The sequence below is a fragment of the Diabrotica virgifera genome, chromosome 9 (assembly GCF_917563875.1).
Source record: "Diabrotica virgifera virgifera chromosome 9, PGI_DIABVI_V3a".
Taxonomy (NCBI): domain Eukaryota; kingdom Metazoa; phylum Arthropoda; class Insecta; order Coleoptera; family Chrysomelidae; genus Diabrotica; species Diabrotica virgifera.
Genome location: NC_065451.1, coordinates 15610345 through 15636074, shown reverse-complemented (window position 1 = coordinate 15636074; position 25730 = coordinate 15610345). Strand labels below are relative to the sequence as shown.

General features: G+C 32.6%; 1 protein-coding gene across 7 annotated transcripts in view; it reads left to right on the top strand.

Moving 5' to 3' along the window:
* The window catches only part of LOC126892201 (zinc finger protein 664-like), a 114888-nt gene that overhangs the window by 10426 nt on the left and 78732 nt on the right, over positions 1–25730 (top strand). Inside the window, exons 2-3 of one of the 7 annotated variants that reach the window (XM_050661703.1) lie at positions 15052–15563; positions 21047–21401. The exons of 2 other annotated variants lie outside the window; for them this stretch is intronic. In XM_050661703.1, the coding sequence (XP_050517660.1) occupies positions 15052–15563; positions 21047–21151 (617 nt within the window). In that variant the 3' untranslated portion in view covers positions 21152–21401. 4 more of the 7 variants (XM_050661704.1, XM_050661697.1, XM_050661696.1 and 1 more) reach the window with 4 other exon arrangements.

Below are 25730 nucleotides of genomic sequence, written 5' to 3'. Positions count from 1 at the left end.
TTCTTTTTTCTCTTTCCTCTAGGTCTTCCTGGTTTGTCCTTATCTCATTTAACGAATATATCCCTTCTTCTTGTATTAATCTATTTAGTCCCACCTGTAGAGTAATTGTTTCCTTTTTTCCGGTGTCCTCATCCCGTGTTAGAGCGTCGGCTATTATGTTGTCTTTTCCTTTTATATATCGGAACTCAAAATCATACTCCTGTAATAATAGAATGCCTCTATGTATTCTATTATTTACTAATCTATTCTTCATGATATGTACTAAAGCTGCATGGTCTGTTTCGATTGTGAATTTTGCTCCCAATAAGTAAAACCTCAATTTGTTTACGCAATATAGTACACTGGCAAACTCCAATTCTGTAACACTATATTTTCTTTCATGTGTTTTAGTCACTCGAGATATAAAACATATCGGTACTTCTTGGTCGTTTTGTATTTGAGACAGAACTCCTGCAAATTTTTGTATGGACGCATCAGTTCGGAGTATAAAAGGTAAATTGTAAATGGGGTGGTATATTTTCGTTCCTTTTGAGAATTCTCGTTTTAATGTTTCGAAAGCTTCCTCCTGTTCTTCTTTCCAATTCCATTTTATTCCTTTTTTAAGCAATTTTATCAGAGGGATTTCCTTTTGGCTCAAATCGGGAATCAGCTTTTTAAAATAATTTATCGTGCCAAGAAAACCTCTCAATGTTTTCAAATTCGTTGGTCTTGGGTATTCATCTATGAGCTTGACTCTGTCTTCGGCTAATCTTACTGTTTTGGTGTCCAATTGAAAACCCAAATAAATGACTTCTTTTTGAAAAAATTGACATTTTTCAATGTTTAATTTCAATCCCGCTGTGTCCAATTCTTTCAGAATTATTTCTATGTGTTCCACATGACTCTGAGTATCTTGTGAAAAAATTAATAAATCATCGATATAATGAACTATGAAATCTTCATGGCGATTCAAAATGGTATGTAGAGCTCGGACGAGTGCAGCACAAGCACTCTGCAATCCAAATGGCACTACCTTAAACCGGTAGACAATACCATCAATAGAAAAAGCGGTGTAGTTTCTACACTTTTCAGCTAACGGTATCAACCAAAAACTGTGTTTTAAGTCAATTTTCGAAAATATGTGTGACCCGGTGATTCTTCCAAAAATGGCCTCGATGTTTAGAGGTGATTCATATTGTGATACAGTGTGCTGGTTGATATTCCTGGCATCTAAACATAATCTCAATTCTCCATTGCTTTTCTTTACTATCACAATCGGGTTAACATACGGTGAATCACATCTTTCGATTATTTGATCTTCCAACATTTTATTTATTTCTTCTTTCACCTCTTGTCGATACTTGTATGGAATCGGGTAAGTCTTTGATCGAAAATTTCCCAAGTTTTTCACCTCAAATGAATGTTCGTACTTTTTAGCCACTCTGTTTTCCTCATTGATCAAATTTTCGTAATTTCTTAACATCAACCGCAATTCTTTTTCTTTCCCTTCTCCACATATCAATTTTCTGTCTTTTTTTTCAGATTCTTCACACATGTTTACCGTGCATTCCGCATCCTCGTTTGCATATACCTCCTCTTCAAATACCACTGTTTCAATCATATTCTTTTCACTTTCATTTTTTTGCTTTATTTCTTCTTCTCCTGAGCTCGTCTCTTCTTTTGAGGAATCCCAGGTTTCCTTTGTTTCTGATACTCTCAAATTTTCTTCTTCTGGGCTCAACTCTTCTTTTGAGGAGCCACAGGTTTCATTTTCTTTTATCCTTTTCCGACCTTTTCTCCTTTTTTTTTCTTTGTCCTTGCTTCGCTGCCAAATTCATTTCCACTGTTTGTTCTTTACCTGATTCGTCCGTATTTTGTTTCTCATGTTCCTTGTCCTGTTCTTTTTCTTTTTCTTCTGTTAGCTTCATCGTATTATTTTTAAAATCTATCACTACATGTTTTTCTGCCAATTCGTCAACTCCTACTATCATGTCATGTGACATATTTGGCATTATTACACATTGTAGTGCATACATATTCTTACCCAGTCGTACCATTACTCGTATGCCTTCATTTATAGTTGCCAATGTCCGTTTGTTTGCGCCCACTAAATTTACCCTAGGTATTTTGTAAATTAAATTTGTTAAGTTAACTTCTTCTATTAGTTTTCTGTTGACCAATGTTATTTCAGATCCAGTGTCTATCATAATTTTAATTGGTTTCTCGTTGATAAATCCATCCACAAATTTTAAATTAACTCCATTTTTCTTTTCGTTGTTTCCTGCCAATTTAATAAACTCCTTGGGGTGACAAAAGATTCCTGTTTGATTTTTGGTTTTTAGTGAGCGCCGTCGTGAAAAGACGCCGGTTGCTCATCGTTGTTTATATTTTCGTCATACTGTCTCTCTCCGTCATATTCATCTGTCTGGGTATTATTTACTTCTCTTCTATTTTCTCTTGGTCTGTCGGATCTGTTTCGGTTTTCTCGATATCCCTGTTCATTTTGTCTACCATTATTTCTGTTTTCTTGATTTGAGCGTGTGGTGTTTCTATTCTGGTATTCTCGATTTCTATCCTCATTCCATTGCCTATTTCTTTGTTCATAATTTCCTCTTCCGTTGTCTCTATTTTCGTTTTCCCTTCTGGGATTAAAATCTCGTCTTGTATAGTCCCTCCTATTTTGATTTCTATCTCTGTAATCTTGTGTTTCTCGGGGCCTGTAATCTTCTCGCGACCTTCTTGATTTTCTTTCTCTTAGACGTGATTCTCTTATTTGTAGGAATTGGCATAAACTATCTATGTCTTTGTAGTTTTGCAATGTGATATGGTCTTCCAGCGTTTCCTCGAAATGTCTTGCAATCAGTTCGACTAATTGTTCCGATGAGTAATTATATTGTAAATGTTTTGCATTATTGTAAATTTGCAAAGCATATGTCCTTTCTGATACACCCATCCTATCATTGTATTTCCCATTTTGCAATTCCTTGTTAATTTCCAATTGTTGGACCTTTCCCCAGAAATAATTCAAAAATTTTTGTTCAAATTGTTGCCAATTGCCGAATTCTTCTTCTTTGCTATCGAACCATAGGCTTGCTTCATATTTGAGATGGTTTCTGATAGTTTCTTTTGCTGTTTCGAAATTTCCGATGTGCTGTATTTTCTTTTTCAGGCTATTTATGAACGGCACTGGGTGTAATCTTCTTACGTCCCCGCCAAACCTTATCTTCACGTCATCTGTGCTATGTATAACCATTTCTCTTCTTTCTCCGACATTTTGTTGAGTATTGATTTCCGCAATCTTTCTTTCCACTTCTTCTATGTCTGCTTGAATAGCGTTTTGCAACTTGTTTTCCAAACTTTCCATTTCTTTTTTCTGGCAATTCGTTATCTCCTTTATTTTATTTTGAATTTTCATTTCTTGTTCTTTCATGTGATCCTTAATTTTCATTTCATACTTTGCTATGCGTTCCTCCATTTTCTTGTTGTTCTCTTCTATGGCTTGTTTTGTTTCCTTCAGATTTTCTTGCATTATTCTTTTTGTTTCATCCATTTTTTGTTGTGTTTCATCCATTTTTTGATCCACTTTTTGTTGTGTTTCATCCATTTTTCGTTGTGTTTCCTCCATTTTTTGATCCATTTTTTGTTGTGATTCATCCATTTTCTTTGATGTTTCTTCCTGATTTTTATCCATTGTCCTTTTTGCTTCATCCATTGCTTGTTTTGTTTCTCTTTGATTGTCATCCAGTTTTTGTGACTGGAGTTGCATCAGTTGTAATAGTTTATCTATTCCTGATAATTCTTGCTGTTCTGATGCCATGATTGTCGTGTCTAAAATATCTTCTTGGTCTGAATGTTCTTTTTGTTTTTTGTTGTCTTTGCTTTGGCTTCTTGTCACAGACATTTGTTTTCAAGAAGTACTGTCCCCGCCAAATATGAAATTTTACTAGTATGTTACCAAGACGGCTTTTTCTCACCCAAATATTATAAATTGTCAATAAATATATCAAATGTAAATATCGTAAAAATAAAATATTAAATCAGTTATGTAAAATTTGTACCTAAAGAGATCTAAAATTTTATGTTATCAAATGTAAGTATCTCACTTTTTACCACAGGCATATAAATTTTCAAATACCGGCTTTACTCTTTCTATCCTTCAAATTTGCCACTAGAAATACTTTACAATGCCCTCCACGTTGGACGACAGTTGTTGTGATCTTGATTATTGATATGAGATAATAATTTTATATGTCATTTAATTTAATCAATGCTTTAATAATAATCTAATTAATTTACCAGATCATATATCAATATGTTTTCAATCTCAGGGCTTTTTATAAAATTAAGTACTTACATACGTGGCTTCTAAGTATTTCTTAATGGTTCCTAATCGGGATAGGAAAGAAAAGAGTAAAATAATAACACATATGGGTTACAATTGTAATCAAAATATTGTTTATTTTATTTAAATGGCAATCACTGCTTAATATTTGCTATATCTTATTATTCTTAAACATAACATTTACACATGGGAATCTTATTTCCTTTTGGTTTCCAATTGAAAGTTTTTATTAACATTTAACTATTATGATTTATTAGCAACAATGCTATTTAAGTTTGATGAAGCTTTTCTGATATTATTGATTATGTTTCTTCAATTTTAAATGTGGTATTTAATACGAAAAACCCATACATTCATGTCCAAACAAATGAGACTGACCTTTTTCTGGTGAACTGAGAATGTCTGCACACAAGACCCGTTTCCTGCTATCCTTGGCTGCAATCAAAACCTCGTCCTGGCTTCCAGTAATGTTCTCCTCTGAAACTAGCTCGTATAGCTCTCGCTTCCTGCTTCTGTCGTGATGCTGTGTTCTACCTTTTTCGAAACTGCAATCAGCTACCGGGAACTCTTGGCTCAAGGAGGTTCTTTTACTCTCAACCTGGCCTACCTCTTGTTCTACGATAGATACTCCACACTCACGGAACTACACCGGCTTTCTCACTCTCCGTACACTACCGTCTACTACTCGACTTCACTTCTCGACAGCTCAAAACATTCTGCTCTCTATTTGTCATTCATTCCCCTACTTTCTAAATATCCCTTCCAGATTCACAAATCAAAATTCCACCACCAACTCTCATTCGCAGTATTCCTCAAAACCAATTTTTAAACTTTCTAAATATGCTTAATGGATTTCAAAGAAAATAGTTAATTCCCATTCTAAAATTACTTTCTACTATATACAAATTTTAATGACCTATTCTCTATTTCCACTTAGTCTTATTTAGCATCGGCTAATGATCGATCCTTCCGCGAACAACGATAATGACCTATTAACGATTTCACTTGAGTCTTATTTAATCACTTCTTAAAATTAAATATAACAATTTGTTGTATACAGGTTGTTCTAAATTTATATGCCCGTGGTTGAGAAAATTGAAAATATTTTATATTAAATTGAATTCTGTTTATAATTATCAAATTTTAATTTTCATATCAAATAGAAATATAACAGTATATTAGACACTTATTATTCAATTGTGGCAATTTGCTATAAGTGTGTTGTTTACAATTTTATTAATAAAAGATATTTTGAATTTGAAATCGTTTACCAAATTTCATTAAAGTCAACCTGATAGATTTTGCAGAATAATTTTGCAATCTAATTTTTTTTTCTGAAGAAAAAGTAGACTAGTTAGAAGTTTGCTAATTTTTTTACATATAAAAAGGTTTTCTACCTGTCTAATACAAGTTACAGAAATAAAATCGGATTATTTAAGCGCCCTCAGTACTGTTTTATAGTTATAAACAATTTTTTGGCTTATAAACAAATACAGTGAGGACGTTTGAGTTGGCATAAATTCATTTTCTCGAGAAAGGCGTCTCTGGAGGTAAATCCCGAAACAGGCCGATTTTTATTTTTAAATTCTAAATTTTTGGTATATATATCATACTACTGACGTCATCCATCTGGGCGTGATGACGTAATCGATGATTTTTTTAAATGAGAATAGGTGCCGTGTGATAGCTCAATCGAAAGGCTATTCAATTTTGTATTCATTAATATAAACATTAACATAATTATTTATACGGGGGTTGAATTAAACAAATTTTTTTGAATTAAATTAATTACAATATTTAGATTACGTCATCACACCCAGATGGTGATGTAACTAGTATGACATTTATGACAAAAAATTATAATTTAAAAATAAAAATCGATATGTTTCGCGATTTATCTCCAGAGTCGGCCATTCTCAAGAAAATTAATTTATTCCAACTCAACCGTCCCCACTGTATTTGTTTATAAGCCAAAACATTGTTTATAACTTTAAAACAGTACTGAGACCGCTTAAATAATCCGATTTTAATTCTGTAAAGTGTATTAGACACGTAGAAAACCTTTTTATATGTAAAAAAATTAGTAAACTTCTAAATGGTCTACTTTTTGTTCAAAAAGTTTTTTAAAAATTTGAACTTTTTAAAAAAAATAGAGATTGCAAAATTATTATGCAAAATCTATTAGGTTGATTTTAATGAAATTTGGTGTACAGTTTAAGTATGTTGTAAGAATTTTCTAAGCGAGTTATGAAGGTTCTAAGTGCAACCAAAGTGGTTGAAAAACATTGAATAAAAACAGTCTTTTTTGTCCCTTATTTTCCATTTATTGCTATTTTGCAGAAAGAGTAATAAAATTCAAGACATTTTAAACCAGTCGTATATTATACAAAATTCAATTATCTTTATTTTCTTTCGTTACGACTTTGTTCCAAAATGAATCGTTTTAAAATTATAAGTAATGAAAGTAGAAAAAAATCGATATTTTTTGAAATTTTTAAATATTTAAATTTTTTTATTAATGTTACGGGCATATTTGAGAAGGAGCATAAGTCAATTATAATTACTGAAGTTGTCAACTAACTTTATGTGCAAATATCCGAATGCCACCTCTCACATCCACCTCAAAACAGATCTGCCCTGGTCTCTAATATATAAATATTGTAAAGTTGCAAAATGGCAATCACATTGACATCATAGTTTCTAGAGCACTTGGGATGCTTGGATTCATTAAGCGAAGCACATATATGACTTTAGGAGTATTAATGCTATTAGATTGCTGTACTGTAGTCTTGTCAGGTCTTTATTGGAATATTGTTCTTCAGTTTGGAGCCCCCATTATACTTCACACATTCACAGAATTGAGCAGATGCAGAGAAAATTCCTTAGGTACCTAGCATATAAATCCAATATACCTCGTGTAAATGAATTTTCATATAATTTTTGCATTATTACAAGTTACATTTTCCCTGCCTACTTTGAAAGTGAGGAGGGGTGAGGCAGATCTCAAAATATTTTTTAAACTCATTAATAGTATTAAGTCTGGATCCCGCGTATGAAAAAAAAGTTGATTAATAGCAAGCTGAAAATTTGTTAATAGCTTCAGGGTGTCAAGTCGGATAAACTTTGATATATGGGAACACTGTAACAGGGGCAGTTTTAATTGTGGAACAGGTTCAAAATTTGGAACGGTCAGACCACGAAAACGGCACATTTATTTTGTCCGACAGAACAGACTTAAACTCTCCGAACAGAGATTAAACTCTCATGCAAAAATCAGACTGCTATTTATCACCTGTCATAATTCCTGTCATTTGACATATTCTACATGTTCCACAATTAAAACTTCCCCTGTTCCAGTGTTCCCATTTATCAAAGTTTGTCCGACTAGACACCCTTAATTATTAACAAATTTTCAGCTTGCTATTAATCAACTTTTTTTTCATACGCGGGATCCAGACCTACATGATTGACAGTCCGTCATTGATTTCCACAATGTTGTTATCAGTTCCATTAAGAAACACCAAATCAATTAACGTATTTCATCAGCCATTTAGGAGATGGCCTTAAATTCTTATATACCTAGAGTGTCACGGATGGCTAACTGTTATTAGATGGAGAGCTAGAGCCGAAAAATCATCGTCATAAGTAATATGGAGTTTTTCCTGTGAAATGTGTCCATTGTATATTGACAATTATGACCCCTTTCAGGCTGACACCTCAGTGGATACAGGAAGTAGCAATAAGGGATGAAAGGGGAAAGTTAGTGCAGTCATTAAAGGTTTTCACCTCCTATTTTGTTAAACCTCCATCGATTTGCATGAAAATTGATGTAAGAGCATATGCGTGATGTTACGGATAATAAAAAGAACATGTTAATTAATTGTATGTTAGTAAAATATTATTTTTATATTATTTCGATATTTAATTGATTTTTTTTTTCATTATAAACTTAATATGGCCAGAAACTGGGGGTGTCCAATAATGGATACATTTGACATATTCTAATACACTTTTTCTAAATTTATAAAATCGAAATAATATTTTATTAACATACAATAATTAATTAATATATTATTTTTATCATCCGTAACTTCACGCATGTGCTCTTAAACAGACAAATCTTTGATTTTGGGATGTACTTTGAGCTCTATACGCTTAACACCATAGCCCTCAGAGACCTTCCAGTAGTTGTAACCCCCCCCCCTTTCAGGTAGTTGTAACCCCCCCCCCTTAGGATCATCCTGGTTACGCCTATGGGTGAAAACCTTTAAAGACTACACTAACTTTCCCCTTTCATCCCTTATTGCTACTTCCTGTATCCACTGAGGTGTCAGCCTGAAAGGGTTCATAATTATCAATATACAATAGACACATTTCACATGCCAAACTCGGCTCTAGCTCTTAGACTATAAGCTGATAGTTTGGATTTTTTAATGAAAACTTTAGTTTTGTGAGCCTGTTAAAGCAAATTGTGATATAAATTTTTCAATGTGATATATTGTAATAACGTGTAACTAATGATTTTGTACCTGTCAGTTTCATATAAACTTACGTGCATGGAAATCGGCCCACCTAAAAATTTGGTCATTTTTCAAGTCTCGTATTTCCTAAACTTGTTGGCCGATTTAAGTGATTTTTTTAATATGTTATAGCCTTATTCCTCAACAATATCGCTGTAATAATATTATTGCTAAACAGGTAAGTGTTATTTTATACCGGGTGTAACAATGATAGTGTGTTTTTTCCTCAAAGTTCCGAACACCCTGTGGAATATTCTAGCGTATATAAAATATTGAAATTAAAACTCAACTGTAAGCCTTAGGATTTCTTAACATTTTGCTTTTTGATCCATTCGCTTATGTCGGATAATAAAAAAGTTAGGTATTTTAACAACTAGCAACGTTCTTCATCAATAAAGGGTGTTTCAAAATCAGTGTGACAAACTTTAAGGGGAAATTCTGCATGAAAAATAATGACCGTTTCATTTATAAACATATGTTCGCAAATGCTTCGTTTTCGAGATACGGGATGTTGAATTTTTTTTTTTGACAAACTGACGATTTATTTACTGCTCTAAAACCGGTTGAGATATGCAAATGAAATTTGGTGGGTTTTAAGAGGTAGTTATTGCGCATATTTGACATACAATTAGAATTTTATATTCACCATTGGCGTGCATACGGGTCACATTACCCGGTCATATTACCCGTATGCACGCCAATGGTAAATATAAAATTCTTAACTGTATGCCAAAAAATGCGCAATAATTACCTCTTAAAACCTACCCAATTTCATTTGTATATCTCATACGGTTTTAGAGCAATAAATAAATCGTCAGATTGTACGAACAAATTCAACATCCCGTATTTCTGAAACGATGCATATGCGAACATATGATTATAAACCTAACGGTCATTATTTTTTCATGCAGAATTACCCCTTAAAGTTTGTCGCACTTATTTAGAAACCCTGTATTGATGAAGAACGTTGCTAGTTATTAAAATACCTAACTTTTTTATTATTCAACATAAGCGAATGAATCAAACAGAAAAATGTTAAGAAAGCCTAAGGCTACAGTTGAGTTTTAATTTCAATATTTTAAATATGCTAGAATATTCCACAGGGTGTTCCGAACTTTGAAGAAAAAACACACTATCATTGTTACACCCGGTATAAAGTAACACTTACCTGTTTAACAATAATATTATTACAGCGATATTGTTGAAGAATAAGGCTATAACATATTAAAAAAATCACTTAAATCGGCCAACAGGTTTAGGAAATACGAGACTTCAAAAATGACCAAATTTTTAGGTGGGCCGATTTCTATGCACGTAAGTTTATATCAATGCTGTATTGTTTTATTATTTTAACTTTAATTTTATTTTTCTAAGCACTTTTTACACTGTATTTAGATTGTTTTTATATTAAGATTTTATTATTTGACTAATTCTATTGAGGTTTTTAAACTGCAAATTGTAGTAAAAGTGGGCAAGGCCCGTTAATAAATAAATAAATAAATTATTAATAATTAGTTTTTTAAAGGGAAAGGAACAAAATGCAAAATTTTGATGCCTGTCAAAATTTTCAATGTATTTTAAATGTAATAATTTTTTTCGACTCCTGAGAAAACTAATAAGTATTTTTTAAAAATTTAAACGCAGATTGAAAGATTACTTTATTACCGAGTGCCGAAAGTCCCTTAGAATAAATAAACAGTTTCTTTTGAATAAGATATTTAAAATTAAAAATCACACTAAATTTCCCTAGTTTTTCACCCCTGTAAAGGCGGGTTGACATTACTAGTGAATAAAGAACGTGGCTCAAGCTTACGTATTTTGCCCGTGCTGTTGTTAGATATTTTATTATCTATTTTCAAACTCGAGCAGTACATACAAATATACTGCTCGAGTACACCTAGAACACTTAGAAAACCGATCAGTTATATGTTCGATTTCTTGTTATTGATAATCACTTTTAGTAGTTCCAATGTGACACAAAAAAACGGCATGGGATAAAAAAAGTTTATTTGAAGAAAGTGTATTTTTTTGTTCTTCTTAATGGCGGTATAGGCACATTTTCGTAATATTTTATTTAATTATAGAGTCATTTCCACATACTAACATATTTCTCAAATTAGGCTCTTTACCGCTATTCTTTACTATATTACGCATATGTTTGCCAAATATCTCGACAAAATATTCAAAATTAAAGCTGCAGTCTTGGAACGCGTTTTCCGGTTTGATGACTCGCTGATGCAGCCTCTTAAGCCGGGTCCAGACACGTGTAACGTGTAATATAAGATTACATGTAATTTAGCATCAACAGTATGGATGTCACACGAACGTCCACACGAATCGTTTAACGAATCTAGTGATGAGCAAAACAAGAACAAGACCAAGACCAGGCTAGTCTTGGTCTTGTTCTTGCAAGCTTGTTCTTGGTCTTGCAGCTAAAAGGCGGTCTTGGTCTTTATTACCGAGTGCCGAAAGTCCCTTAGAATAAATAAACAGTTTCTTTTGAATAAGATATTTAAAATTAAAAATCACACTAAATTTCCCTAGTTTTTCACCCCTGTAAAGGCGGGTTGACATTACTAGTGAATAAAGAACGTGGCTCAAGCTTACTTATTTTTCCCGTGCTGTTGTTAGATATTTTATTATCTATTTTCAAACTCGAGCAGTACATACAGATATACTGCTCGAGTACACCTAGAGCACTTAGAAAACCGACGCAGGTTTGTCAAAATTACAGTGACTATTTCTCTTTGTTTCCTAATCAGTTATATGTTCGATTTCTTGTTATTGATAATCACTTTTAGTAGTTCCAATGTGACACAAAATCTAGGCATGGGATAAAAAAAAGTTTATTTGAAGAAAGTGTATTTTTTTGTTCTTCTTAATGGCGGTATAGGCACATTTTTGTAAGATTTTATTTAATTATAGTCATTTCCACATACTAACATATTTCTCAAATTAGGCTCTGTACCGCTATTCTTTACTATATTACGAATATGTTTGCCAAATATCTCGACAAAATATTCAAAAATTAAAGCTGCAATCTTGGAACGCGTTTTCCGGATTGATGACGCGCTGATGCAGTCTCTTAAGCCGGGTCCAGACACGTGTAACGTGTAATATAAGATTACATGTAATTTAGCATCAACAGTGTGGATGTCACACGAACGTCCACACGAATCGTTTAACGAATCTTGGTTTCCACTCAGTTGCTACGAACATGCCGAATAGGGAGGTCGTGATAGCAGATGCTGCTTTTATTTGTACATATTTGTATCTTATATAAATGTATTTACTAACTGAAGACCGGAAAAAACGTTCGGTGCGTCGATGGTGGAAAACTGATTTATATCAGAAAAGATCTACTTTACTTGTGGAACTTAAATCTCAGCAAATAAGTGGCCAATATCAAATCTTCACCTGGATGTCGCCTACTGATTTTGAATATTTAAAGATTACAATCTAATATATCACGACAAGATACCGTCATGAGATCTGCAATTTCACCGCAAGATAGACTGGCACTAATATTAAGATTTTTGGCAACAGGAGATTCATTTATTAGCTTTCAATACACTTTCAGAATTTGATCAATCAATTTGATTCAATCTTGGAACGCATTTTCCGGTTTGACGAGACGCTGATGCAACCTCTTAACAGCATTGTTTTTTTAAATTGTTAAGTGACAAAATAGTAGTTGGAAAAAAGTTAGCTAAAACTAGCTTGTTTTAGATTGTTTATTACTACATTTATTTCTTATAGACTATGTTGTTGTTATTCCCGTTGTTGAGTGTTTGCATTATTTTTTTCTTTCGGAAATAAATTCTTACAGTTTGCTTTATATTTTAGGCTTTTCCCAAATCAACAATAAAATGGAAACTAAACAAACATCACCTAAACATCCATGCCAAAAAGAAGAACAAACAAGTCAACATGCTGAAGAAATCATATTAAACCAAAGTGAAAAAGTTCAGATTGGGCAAAAACGTTACAAGTGTGAAATTTGCTTTAAAAAATTTACTGGATCAAAGTATTTGAAATGTCATTTGCGAACACATACTGGAGAAAAACCTTACAAGTGTGAGATATGTTTTAAGCAATTTACTAGAGCAGATTATTTAAAAATACATTTGCGAACACATACTGGGGAAAAACCTCACAAGTGTGAAATTTGCTTTAAGACATTTACTACAGCAGGTATTTTAAAAATTCATTTGCGAACACATACTGGGGAAAAACCTTACAAGTGTGAAATTTGTCTTCGGCAGTTTACGCAGCAAATCAATTTGATACAGCATAAGAAAGTACATACTGGAGAAAAGGATTACAAGTGTGAAATTTGCTTTAAGACATTTATTAGGGTAGATAAATTAAAAAAGCATTTGGGAACACATACTGGGGAAAAACCTCACAAGTGTGAAATTTGCTTTAAGACATTTACTGAAGCAAGTCATTTGAAAATACATTTGCGAACACACACTGGGGAAAAAACTTACAAGTGTGAGTTATGTTTTAAGCAATTTACTAGAGCAGATTATTTAAAAATACATTTGCGAACACATACTGGGGAAAAACCTCACAAGTGTGAAATTTGCTTTAAGACATTTACTAGAGCAGGTATTTTAAAAATTCATTTGCGAACACATACTGGGGAAAAGCCTTACAAGTGTGAAATTTGTCTTCTGCAGTTTACGCAACAAATCAATTTGATACAGCATAAGAAAGTACACACTGGAGAAAAGGATTACAAGTGTGAAATTTGCTTTAAGACATTTATTAGGGCAGATAAATTAAAAAAGCATTTGGGAACACACACTGGGGAAAAACCTCACAATTGTGAAATTTGCTTAAAGACATTTACTGAAGCAAGTCATTTGAAAATACATTTGCGAACACACACTGGGGAAAAACCTTACAAGTGTGAAATTTGTTTTAAGACATTTACTAGAGGAGGTTATTTGAAAATACATTTGCGAACACATACTGGGGAAAAACCTTACAAGTGTGAGATATGTTTTAAGCAATTTTCCCAAAACGTTGATCTGAAAAAACATTTGAAAATACATATTAGAAAAATGTAAGATTGTCTGAAACTATCACTTAACCCCTTTAACTGGCAAGAGGTCCCTAAGGACCCCTTCGCTTATTATTTATTTAGGCCACAGGTAAAATTAATGTAGACGCAAACTGTTTTCAATCTTCTACTCTAGTTCTTCTAGAGACGTTTAAAATGCATTCTAAATTTTACCTCGCACTAGTTGAAGTGATCGGATCGTTATGAACTACATATACTTTGTTTCACGTTAAGAACGGAACATTGCGCGTATGAAGATCAGTGTTGCCAAACCTCTCGACTGCCGATATACAATTCATTCTAATCTCTACGGCGTGGCATCGGCGCGCTTCTATCGCCCATAAGAAGTACATTGGCCTACCTAAGCAATGTTTCCTTCTTAACGTGACACGCTGTATAGCGGGATTCAGTCGTTCAATTCTTTGAAATAATTGAATCAAAACGAACGAATCATTTGCGATACACTAATCTCCATATATTATTGTGTCAGATCATATCTCTGTAAAACCAAAGGAATTTTGTCCCTATTTAAAAAAATTTCCTTCATTTTGATTCAGGTCTCAAGATATGCTTGTACAGCCTTTTTATTTAGAAATGAAAAAGAAATATAGATCTAGTGTAGTTAAGAAATTGTATTAAATTAAAAGAAATAAAGTGTAGTGCGGGAGTGTAAATTTTAAGGTAGAACAGAATTTAGTTTAGAAAAAAACACAATTAGGTATTAGAAAAAGATTAATTTCTATACGGAACTATATTTCAAATTATTTTATGACAAATATCTAAATTCATTGAATTCCTGTATACGTAGAAATAAAGAAGTACCTAATTTGAAAATTTCTGAGATTCATTTACTAGCTTTCAATACACTTTCAGAATATGATCAATCAATTTGATTCAATCTTGGAACGCATTTTCCGGTTTGATAAGACGCTGATGCAACCTCTTAACAGCATTGTTTTTTTAAATTAAGTGACAAAATAGTAGTTGGTAAAAAAAAGTTAGCTAAAACTAGCTTGTTTTAGATTGTTTATTACTACATTTATTTCTTATAGACTTTGTTGTTGTTATTCTCGTTGTTGAGTGTTTGCATTATTTTTTTCTTTCAGAAATAAATTCTTAAAGTTTGCTTTATATTTTAGGTTTTTCCCAAATCAACAATAAAATGGAAACTAAACAAACATCACCTAAACATCCATGCCAAAAAGGAGAACAAACAAGTCAACATGCTGAAGAAATCATTTTAAACAAAAGTGAAAAAGTTCAGATTGGGCAAAAACGGTACAAGTGTGAAATTTGCTTTAAGACACTTACTACAGCAGGCAGTTTGAAAATACATTTTCGAACACATACTGGGGAAAACCTTCACAAGTGTGAAATTTGTTTAAAGACATTTACTATAGCAAGCAATTTGAAAACACATCTGCAAATACATACTGGGGAAAAACCTCACAAGTGTGAAGTTTGCTTCAAGACATTTACTACGGCAGGTCATTTGAAAGCACATCTGCGAATACATACTGGGGAAAAACATTACAAGTGTGAGATATGTTTTAAGCAATTTACTACAGCACGTGAGGTAAAGATACATTTTCGAACACATACGGGGGAAAAACCTCACAAGTGTGAAGTTTGCTTCAAGACATTTACTACGGTAGGTCATTTGAAAGCACATCTGCGAATACATACTGGGGAAAAACATTACAAGTGTGAGATATGTTTTAAGCAATTTACTACAGCACGTGAGGTAAAGATACATTTTCGAACACATACGGGGGAAAAACCTCACACATGTGAAATTTGTTTTAAGCAATTTACTACAGCAGGCAATTTGACAAGACATCTGCGAATACATACTGGAGAAAAACCTTACAACTGTGAGATATGTTTTAACCAATTTTCCCAGCAAAGTAATCTGGAAAAACATTTGACAGTGCACACTAGGGAAAAATCTCACAAGTGTGAAATTTGCTTTAAGCAATTTACTACAGCAGACAATCTGAAAAGACATTTGCGAACACATACTGCAGAAAAACCTTACGAGTGTGAGATATGTTTTAAGCAATTTTCCCAAAAAGTTCATCTGAAAAAACATATTGAAAAAAAATGTAAGACTGTTTGAAACACATAACTTAACCCTCTTACTGGCAAGAGGTCCCCAGGGCCCCCGCTACCATATGTGCAAAGTGTGCAATGCACACGGGCGCCATCCTTTAGGGGCGTCAAAACCCGGGTCAAAAATTGCAAAAAAAAACAAACAAAAAAATAAAAATTAATTTTAAAATAAAAGTTGACAATTTAAATAGGATTAAGTATAAACACACACGAAATTTTATTAGTATGTCGCGTCGTCCAGTTACAGTCGATTTCCATTTGCGAGAACATATCAGGCATTTTAATTTATTTTGTTATGATTTTATCTGTTTGTTTCATTTTGATATTTTAGTCTACAAATAACAGTCCATTTAGAATTTTAAAGAACCACTTATATTTACATTTAAATTTGTTATACACATAGCTAACAAGAAAATAAGTGATATTGTGCCGATGTGTGCTTTTGCCCTACGGCTAAAAGGGGTATTCTCAGGGGAATATGGCCGAGAATACCTGGGAGTATTCTCGGGGATGAAAAAACATACATTCAAAATAAATCCGGAATTGATAAACTGACTAATCCTAAGCAACTTTTGTTCTATAGAGATTTTCACTAAGTCAATACTTTTCGAGTTATTTGCGAGTGAATATGTTCATTTTTCAACAAAAACCCCCCTTTTTAGACGGTTCTTCCCAAATAACTCAAAAACTAATTATTTTATCGAAAAATAAATACTCTCAGCAAAAATATAGCTTACAAAAAAGTGAAAAAAAATAATTTATATAATGAAGTCTGCAAACCCAGTCGAAGCAGCGTTGTAGCTAATGAAAGTAGGTTCATATTCGTCAAATTCCAAATTAAATATTTCAACGTGAAATAACAAAAAAAAAATTAAACACTTTTCAGGGAAAACTCATTACAACTTATTTAAAGTGTTAAAACAAAGCTTTATTTTTAATTTTTTAAAAAGTTTTTAGCAACAAGAACAAGCAACAAGAAACCTTTTTTAATTAGCATTCCAAATGAAATTAATCGTTACAGCTTTACCATTTACTTTATATACTACGTTGTTTATATGATCTGTAAGTTTATTCGGTTTAAAGTGCTCATTTTTGAAAAAAATTGGTTTTCAAGTAAATTTTTTTTAATCTTGAAAAAATTCCTTTTTTTCCAAATAACTTAAAAATTATTAGTGTTACCAAAAATCTCAAGCAGTTAAAAAATGTAGTTTTTGCTTTTCTGAATATGCTGGATTTTTTGTTTTCCTGTAAGACAAAAACTGGTTAATGGTTGTTCAAAATTTGCATACACTCGTGATTAGTAACTCGTTCAAGCCATTTCAACTACAACGTTTTCAAAAATAAGCACTTTGATCCGATGAAACTTCATTTCATACAAACAATACATAAGTAAAGTAGCGTGTGGTGAAGCGGTAACGATTAATTTGATTTGGGATGCTAATCAATTTTCACGATTTTTTTAGCAAAAAAAGGGACCGCAAACAAAAAGACCATTATTTTGAGCGTAACTTAATACTTACTTTTGATGTTAAAAAATACTTAAAAAACAAAAATATAGCTTCTTTAAACAGTTATAATGACGTTTCCCTGATAAGTGCTTGATTTTTTGGTTGTTTTACGTTGAAATATGCGATTTGTAATTTGACGAATATGAACCCCCTTTTCATTAGCTACAACTCTGCTTCTACTGGGTCTGCAGACTTCATATTACACCATTTTTTTCACTTTTTTATAAGCTATATTTTTTTCGATAAAACACTTACTTTTGAGTTATTTGCGAAAATCCGTTTAAAAACAAGTTTTTTTTTTTGTTGAAAAATGAACATATTTACTGGTAAATAACTTGAAAAGTATTGAAAAATATTGACTTGTCATGATAAAAACAAGTTTTTTTTGTCGAAAAATGAACATATTTATTCGCAAATAACTTGAAAAGTATTTAAAAATATTGACTTAGTCAAAAAACTTTACGGAAACAAGTTGTTTATAATTAGTCATTTTATCCAATTCCGGACTTTTTTGAACATACCTATATGCTTTTTCACTCCAGAGAAAGGGTGAAACTCACATCAAGAGCAAAAACACACGTCGGGACAATATCACTTTTTTCTTTGACATGTTAACTGTTAGCTCTGTGTATGCCAAATTAATGTCATGTCGATCCAAGAGGTTCTGTAAAATTCGGAGGTTTTACAATATGTTACCTTGAGTGAATGGACTATAAATATGACTTCTAAAGTTAAGTTTTTTGGTTTATTTCAAGCACCTACCTACCTTCAAAAAATAAATAAAAAACATCCAAAATGCCTTAAGGGGCGGCAAAATTATTTTTTGCACACAGGCGCCAGTAACCCTTACGGGGACCCTGGAGGTCCCTGAGGGCCCCTTCGCTTATTATTTATTTAAGCCACAGGTAAAATTAATGTAGATGCAAACTGTTTTCAATCTTCTTCTCTAGTTCTTATAGAGACGTCTAAAATGCATTCTAAATACTTTACGCCGTATAATTACATTTCTGCCTCAGTTTTGTGCGACAGGTTGAGGTGAACGCAGAACAAATATCTCTCATTAAATTTTTTTCGAAGTAAAATTTTGATACTGCAATTAATCTGAATTTAGTGAAACATTTTTTTTATTAGTGGTTTACAGCTTCGAGTTTCACTATAAATTGGAATTATTATAAAACAAATATTCAGAATGTGCTTTAGAATCGAAAATAGAAAGGGTTCCTGAGGGACCCGTTGCCGGTTTAGGTGAAGTTTCGTCTCGATTTGTTGTGATTGTTGTGTGTTGTTGTGCTATTGTTTTCCAACATTTGCACACTTATTTGTATATTTTGATTCTGGATATGGACATTTACTGAAGCAAGTCATTTGAAAATACATTTGCGAACACACACAGGGGAAAAACCTTACAAGTGTGAGATATGTTTTAAGCAATTTACTAGAGCAGGTAATTTAAAAATACATTTGCGAACACATACTGGGGAAAAACCTCACAAGTGTGAAATTTGTTTTAAGACATTTACTAGAGGAGGTTATTTGAAAATACATTTGAGAATACATACTGCGGAAAAACCTTACAAGTGTGAGATATGTTTTAAGTAATTTTCCCAAAACGTTGATCTGAAAAAACATTTGAAAATACATATTAGAAAAATGTAAGATTGTCTGAAACAATCACTTAACCCTCTAACTGGCAAGAGGTCCCTAAGGACCCCTTCGCTTATTATTTATTTAGGCCACAGGTAATAGACGCAAACTGTTTTCAATCTTCTACTCTAGTTCTTCTAGAGACGTTTAAAATGCATTCTAAATTTTACCTCGCACTAGTTGAAGTGATCGGATCGTTATGAACTACATATACTTTGTTTCACGTTAAGAACGGAACATTGCGCGTATGAAGATCAGTGTTGCCAAACCTCTCGACTGCCGATATACAATTCATTCTAATCTCTACGGCGTGGCATCGGCGCGCTTCTATCGCCCATAAGAAGTACATTGGCCTACCTAAGCAATGTTTCCTTCTTAACGTGAAACGCTGTATAGCGGGATTCAGTCGTTCAATTCTTTGAAATAATTGAATCAAAACGAACGAATCATTTGCGATACACTAATCTCCATACATCATTGTGTCAGATCATATCTCTGTAAAACCAAAGGAATTTTGTCCCTATTTAAAAAAATTTCCTTCATTTTGATTCAGGTCTCAAGATATGCTTGTACAGCCTTTTTATTTAGAAATGAAAAAGAAATATAGATCTAGTGTAGTTAAGAAATTGTATTAAATTAAAAGAAATAAAGTGTAGTGCGGGAGTGTAAATTTTAAGGTAGAACAGAATTTAGTTTAGAAAAAAACACAATTAGGTATTAGAAAAAGATTAATTTCTATACGGAACTATATTTCAAATTATTTTATGACAAATATCTAAATTCATTGAATTCCTGTATACGTAGAAATAAAGAAGTACCTAATTTGAAAATTTCTGAGATTCAAAATTGGAAAGAAATCCTTTGTAAAAGGTATAAAATTTTTTTTTATTAAAAATCCCTTAACAGGGCTACATCACAACAAAACGTTTTCGATTTTTACAAAAAATCATCATCAGTGTTTGATAAACTGGATGCTAGCTGAGCCACAAAAGAAAAATATCTGGGTAAAAACCCTTTACATATAATGTAGATGCCTTAAAAGTGCATAACTTGATAAAAAGGCCTGTGATGGTCACATGGCAAACAGGATAATGCCCTAAGGTAAGGTATACAGGTTTCCCAACACGTGGGATCCAAATTGAGTTGATCACATTTCAATGACTTAATGGCAACTGTCATTTGAAATGTGTCAGTCATTGAAATGTGATCAACTCAATTTGGATCCCACGTGTTGGGAAACCTGTATACCTTACCTTAGGGCATTATCCTGTTTGCCATGTGACCATCACAGGCATTTTTATCAAGTTATGCACTTTTAAGGCATCTACATTATATGTAAAGGGTTTTTACCCAGATATTTTTCTTTTGTGGCTCAGCTAGCATCCAGTTTATCAAACACTGATGATGATTTTTTGTAAAAATCGAAAACGTTTTGTTGTGATGTAGCCCTGTTAAGGGATTTTTAATAAAAAAAAAATTTTATACCTTTTACAAAGGATTTCTTTCCAATTTTGTGATTGATGGTATACAGCCAACTACAGGAAAACCTTTTCTTTTCCTTGTGGATTTCTGAGATTCATTTACTAGCTTTCAATACACTTTCAGAATATGATCAATCAATTTGATTCAATCTTGGAACGCATTTTCCGGTTTGATAAGACGCTGATGCAACCCCTTAACAGTATTGTTTTTTTAAATTAAGTGACAAAATAGTAGTTGGTAAAAAAACGTTAGCTAAAACTAGCTTGTTTTAGATTGTTTATTACTACATTTATTTCTTATAGACTTTGTTGTTGTTATTCTCGTTGTTGAGTGTTTGCATTATTTTTTTTCTCAGAAATAAATTCTTACAGTTTGCTTTATATTTTAGGTTTTTCCCAAATCAACAATAAAATGGAAACTAAACAAACATCACCTAAACATCCATGCCAAAAAGAAGAACAAACAAGTCAACATGCTGAAGAAATCATATTAAACAAAAGTGAAAAAGTTCAGATTGGGCAAAAACGTTACAAGTGTGAAATTTGCTTAAAGACATCTACTACAGCACGCAATTTGAAAAGACATTTGCGAATACATACTGGGGAAAAACGATACAAGTGTGAAATTTGCTTTAAGACACTTACTACAGCAGGCAATTTGAAAACACATTTTCGAACACATACTGGGGAAAGCCTTCACAAGTGTGAAATTTGTTTAAAGACATTTACTACAGCAAGCAATTTGAAAACACATCTGCGAATACATACTGGGGAAAAACCTCACAAGTGTGAAATTTGCTTTAAGACACTTACTACAGCAGGCAGTTTGAAAACACATTTTCGAACACATACTGGGGAAAACCTTCACAAGTGTGAAATTTGTTTAAAGACATTTACTACAGCAAGCAATTTGAAAACACATCTGCGAATACATACTGGGGAAAAACCTCACAAGTGTGAAGTTTGCTTCAAGACATTTACTACGGCAGGTCATTTGAAAGCACATCTGCGAATACATACTGGGGAAAAACCTTACAAGTGTGAGATATGTTTTAAGCAATTTACTACAGCACGTGAGGTAAAGATACATTTTCGAATGCATACGGGGGAAAAACCTAACACATGTGAAATTTGTTTTAAGCAATTTACTACAGCAGGCAATTTGACAACACATCTGCGAATACATACAGGAGAAAAACCTTACAAGTGTGAGATATGTTTTAACAAATTTTCCCAGCAAGGTGATCTGAAAAAACATTTGACAGTGCACACTGGAGAAAAACCTCACAAGTGTGAAATTTGCTTTAAGCAGTTTAGTGAAGCAGGTCGTTTGAGAAAACATTTGCGAATACATACTGGGGAAAAACCTTACAAGTGTGAAATGTGTTTTAGGCAATTTAGTGAAGCAGGTAATTTGAAAATACATTTGAGAATACATACTGGGGAAAAACCTCACAAGTGTGAAATTTGCTTTAAGCATTTTACTACAGCAGACAATTTGAAAAGACATTTGCGAACACATACTGCAGAATAACCTTATGAGTGTGAGATATGTTTTAAGCAATTTTTCCAAAAAGTTCATCTGAAAAAACATATTGAAAAAAAATGTAAGACTGTTTGAAACAAATCACTTAACCCTCTAACTGGCAAGAGGTCCCTGAGGGCCCCTTCGCTTATTATTTATTTAGGCCACAGGTAAAATTAATGTAGACGCAAACTGTTTTCAATCTTCTTCTCTAGTTCTTATAGAGACGTCTAAAATGCATTCTAAATTCATTACGCCGTATAATTACATTTCTGCCTCAGTTTTGTGCGACAGGTTGAGGTGAACGCAGAACAAATATCTCATTAAATTTTTTTCGAAGTAAAATTTTGATACTGCAAGTAATCTGAATTTAGTGAAACATTTTTTATGAGTGGTTTATACACACACCGGCAAATTTAGCCGAACACGTTAAAAATGGGACATGTTTGATGTCTCGTATTTCATAAACCAGTGGTCCGATTTGAGTGATTCTTTTAGTATGTTATAGCCTTATTATTTAAGAATATCTTTGTAATAATATTGTTGCTAGACAGGTAAATACCATTTTATACCGGGTGTACCAATCAAACTGTGTTTTTTTCTTAAAGTTTGGAACCCCCTGTGGAATATTCTAGCATATGTAAAATATTAGAATTAACACTCGATTGTACACTTAGGCTTGCTTAACATTTTCCTTTTCGACTCATTTACTTATGTGAGATAATAAAAAACTTATGTGCGTTAACAACTATCCATGTTTTTCATCAATAAATCCTCATAGTAGGGGAGGAAAGTATACTAAATTTGCAGTTACTCGAGCGTTATGGGAACCTATTGGATTGTGAAGAGTATGTGCTAAAATCAGAAAAAGGTTAAGTTAAGTTTTCCATAAAGTGGGGGACTTTTCAGTTTTTAATTTAATTTTCCATTTGAAACAATCATTTTTCTCCGATTATAGCGCTATTTATCCATAATTCGAAAAAATATGTCGAATAAAAGTTGCTTATTTTTACGTAAAGAATCCAAATCTGAAATAAAAATTGGGGGCTCCTATTTAAGATTTTAAATTAAATCCTCCACCCCACCTCCGTGGGGGCTCATGACACCCCACGGAGAGGGGTTGGGGTAAATTAAAAATTATAAATACGAACCCTACGATATTTTGCGAAATGAACATCAGATCGTAAAACTGCAAAATACACATATTCAATATTTTTCAAAAATCTACCGAATGGCACCAAACACGACCCCCCAAGGAGGTGGGGTAGGGGGTTACATTAAAATATTAAATAGGAGCCCCCAATTTTTATTGCAGATTTGGATTCTTGACGTAAAAATAAGCAACTTTTATTCGCAACATTTTTTCCTATTATGCATAAATAGCGCTATAATCGGAAAAAACGATTGGTGGAAATGGAAAATTAAATTGAAAAATGGAGAGTCCCACACTTTATGGAAAACTTAACTTAACATTTTTTGGTTGTAGCACCCACTCTTCACAATCCACTCCAGGTCACAAGAACGCTCGAGTAATTGCAAATTTAGCATACTTTTCTCCCCTACTATGAGGATTTATTGATAAAAAACGTGGCTAGTTGTTAAAGCACATAACTTTTTTATTTTCCAACATAAGCAAATGAATCAAAAAAGAAAATGTTAAGAAAACATAATTCTACAATCGAGTTTTAATTTTAATATTTTATATATGCTGGAATATTCCACAGGGTGTTCCGAACTTTAAGAAAGAAACACAGTATGCTTGTTACACCCGGTATAAAATGACATTTAACTATCTAGCAACAATATTATTACACCGATATTCTTAAATAATAAGGCTATAACATACTAAAAGAATCACTTAAATCGGACCACTGGTTTATGAAATACGAGACATCAAACATGTCCCATTTTTAACGTGTTCGGCTAATTTTGCCGGTGTGTGTATATTCGAGTTTCAGTATAAATTTTAATTATTATAAAACAAATATTCTGAATGTGCTTTAGAATCGAAAATAGAAAGGGTTCCTGAGGGACCCCTTGCCGGTTTAGGTGAAGTTTCGTCTCAATTTGTTGTGATTGTTGTGTTGTGCTATTGTTTTCCGACATTTGATCACTTATTTGTATATTTTGCTTCTGGATATGGCAGGCAATATCAACTGGATAAAGAAAAAGTTTGATTTGTCGATAATGGCCGAAGGTGAAATTTAAAAAGTTGTGGATTCTGTTGAAACGGATTGGAAAAATGCAAAACATCGCATAAGGCTTTTCATTCACAGCCATTTGTTTCGAGCTTCTGTCATATGTTGTATAATCCGTGTATATTTTTATTATACACGGATTATACGACATTTGACGGAAGCTCGAAACAAATGACAATCGATGAAAAGCCCTATTGGTGACATTTGCATCAACAGTATTGATCACTTTTCACTTTGGCTCAGCAAAGAGGGTGGTAAAAAAAATAATTTTTTCAAAATGTCGAAAACCCAATGTGTGTGTAGCAAATGTGATATTCATATACCGAGTGGTGAATTGGAAAGCGGGCCATAGGAAACTCAATGTAAACTTCTAAACTGTTAAATTCCTGCTTCCCTAATTATTTTACATCAAAAGTCATAAAAAATTATTTGTAGAGAATTGAAATCTCTATTGAAAACAACTGTTAATATTGTTCTACGAACAATAATTATTCAAAATTTTGTAAAAATATACAATTTTCAGAGTAACACGCCAAAGCTAGGCCACACACAATACAATAATGTGTATAAGATTGCATTTGTTGACAATGAATTTATTATATTAACAATAGGGAACTTGCATAAATTTTTAAATTTTAAAATAATATTAAAAAACATAAGGTAACATGATCTTAAAACGCTTGCATGCGAAAAAACAAATATTTTTAACCCGTACGCTAATTACGGCGCTTTGAAAATGGTATAAAATTCAAATATCTTAGAAGGCTCTTGAACGTCCTTCTATTGGTCTGACGTCAGAGGCCACAGTCATCTACGTCTACGATTAGGTATTACGGGTGTATTACATTTTAATCGTATTTAAATGGATATTACCAGCTATTATTTGTATTCTTGCATAGTTCTACAATCAGTTTATTTACTTTAAAGTCAAATTTATAAATCTTTAGAAATTACTAATGTGTTTATAACGTATAAGTATTATTACTCACGAGGGGTTTTCAAAAGAAAGCGATTAAGTACAACAGTTCATTTTAATCGTCTTTAATTGAAAATTCCTACGTATTATTTATGTTCATCTTATATATTGTAAGTAGTTCCCCAATCAGCTTAGTTTCAAACTGAAATTGGTACCATTATATGTATTATAGTAAACGGTTTTCCCCGTGGGTTTCATCTACCTAACTCTAATCGAAGGATTTCGTATATCCTGGAAAAGATTACGGTGTAATTCGCATAATAATAAAGAAACTAAATTTTTATGAAGTTTATTATATTTGATTGTAATGTTTATTAGTACCTATTGGAGCCTTTCATTATTGTGTTCAAAGCCTTCTGAGAAAAGATTATGGT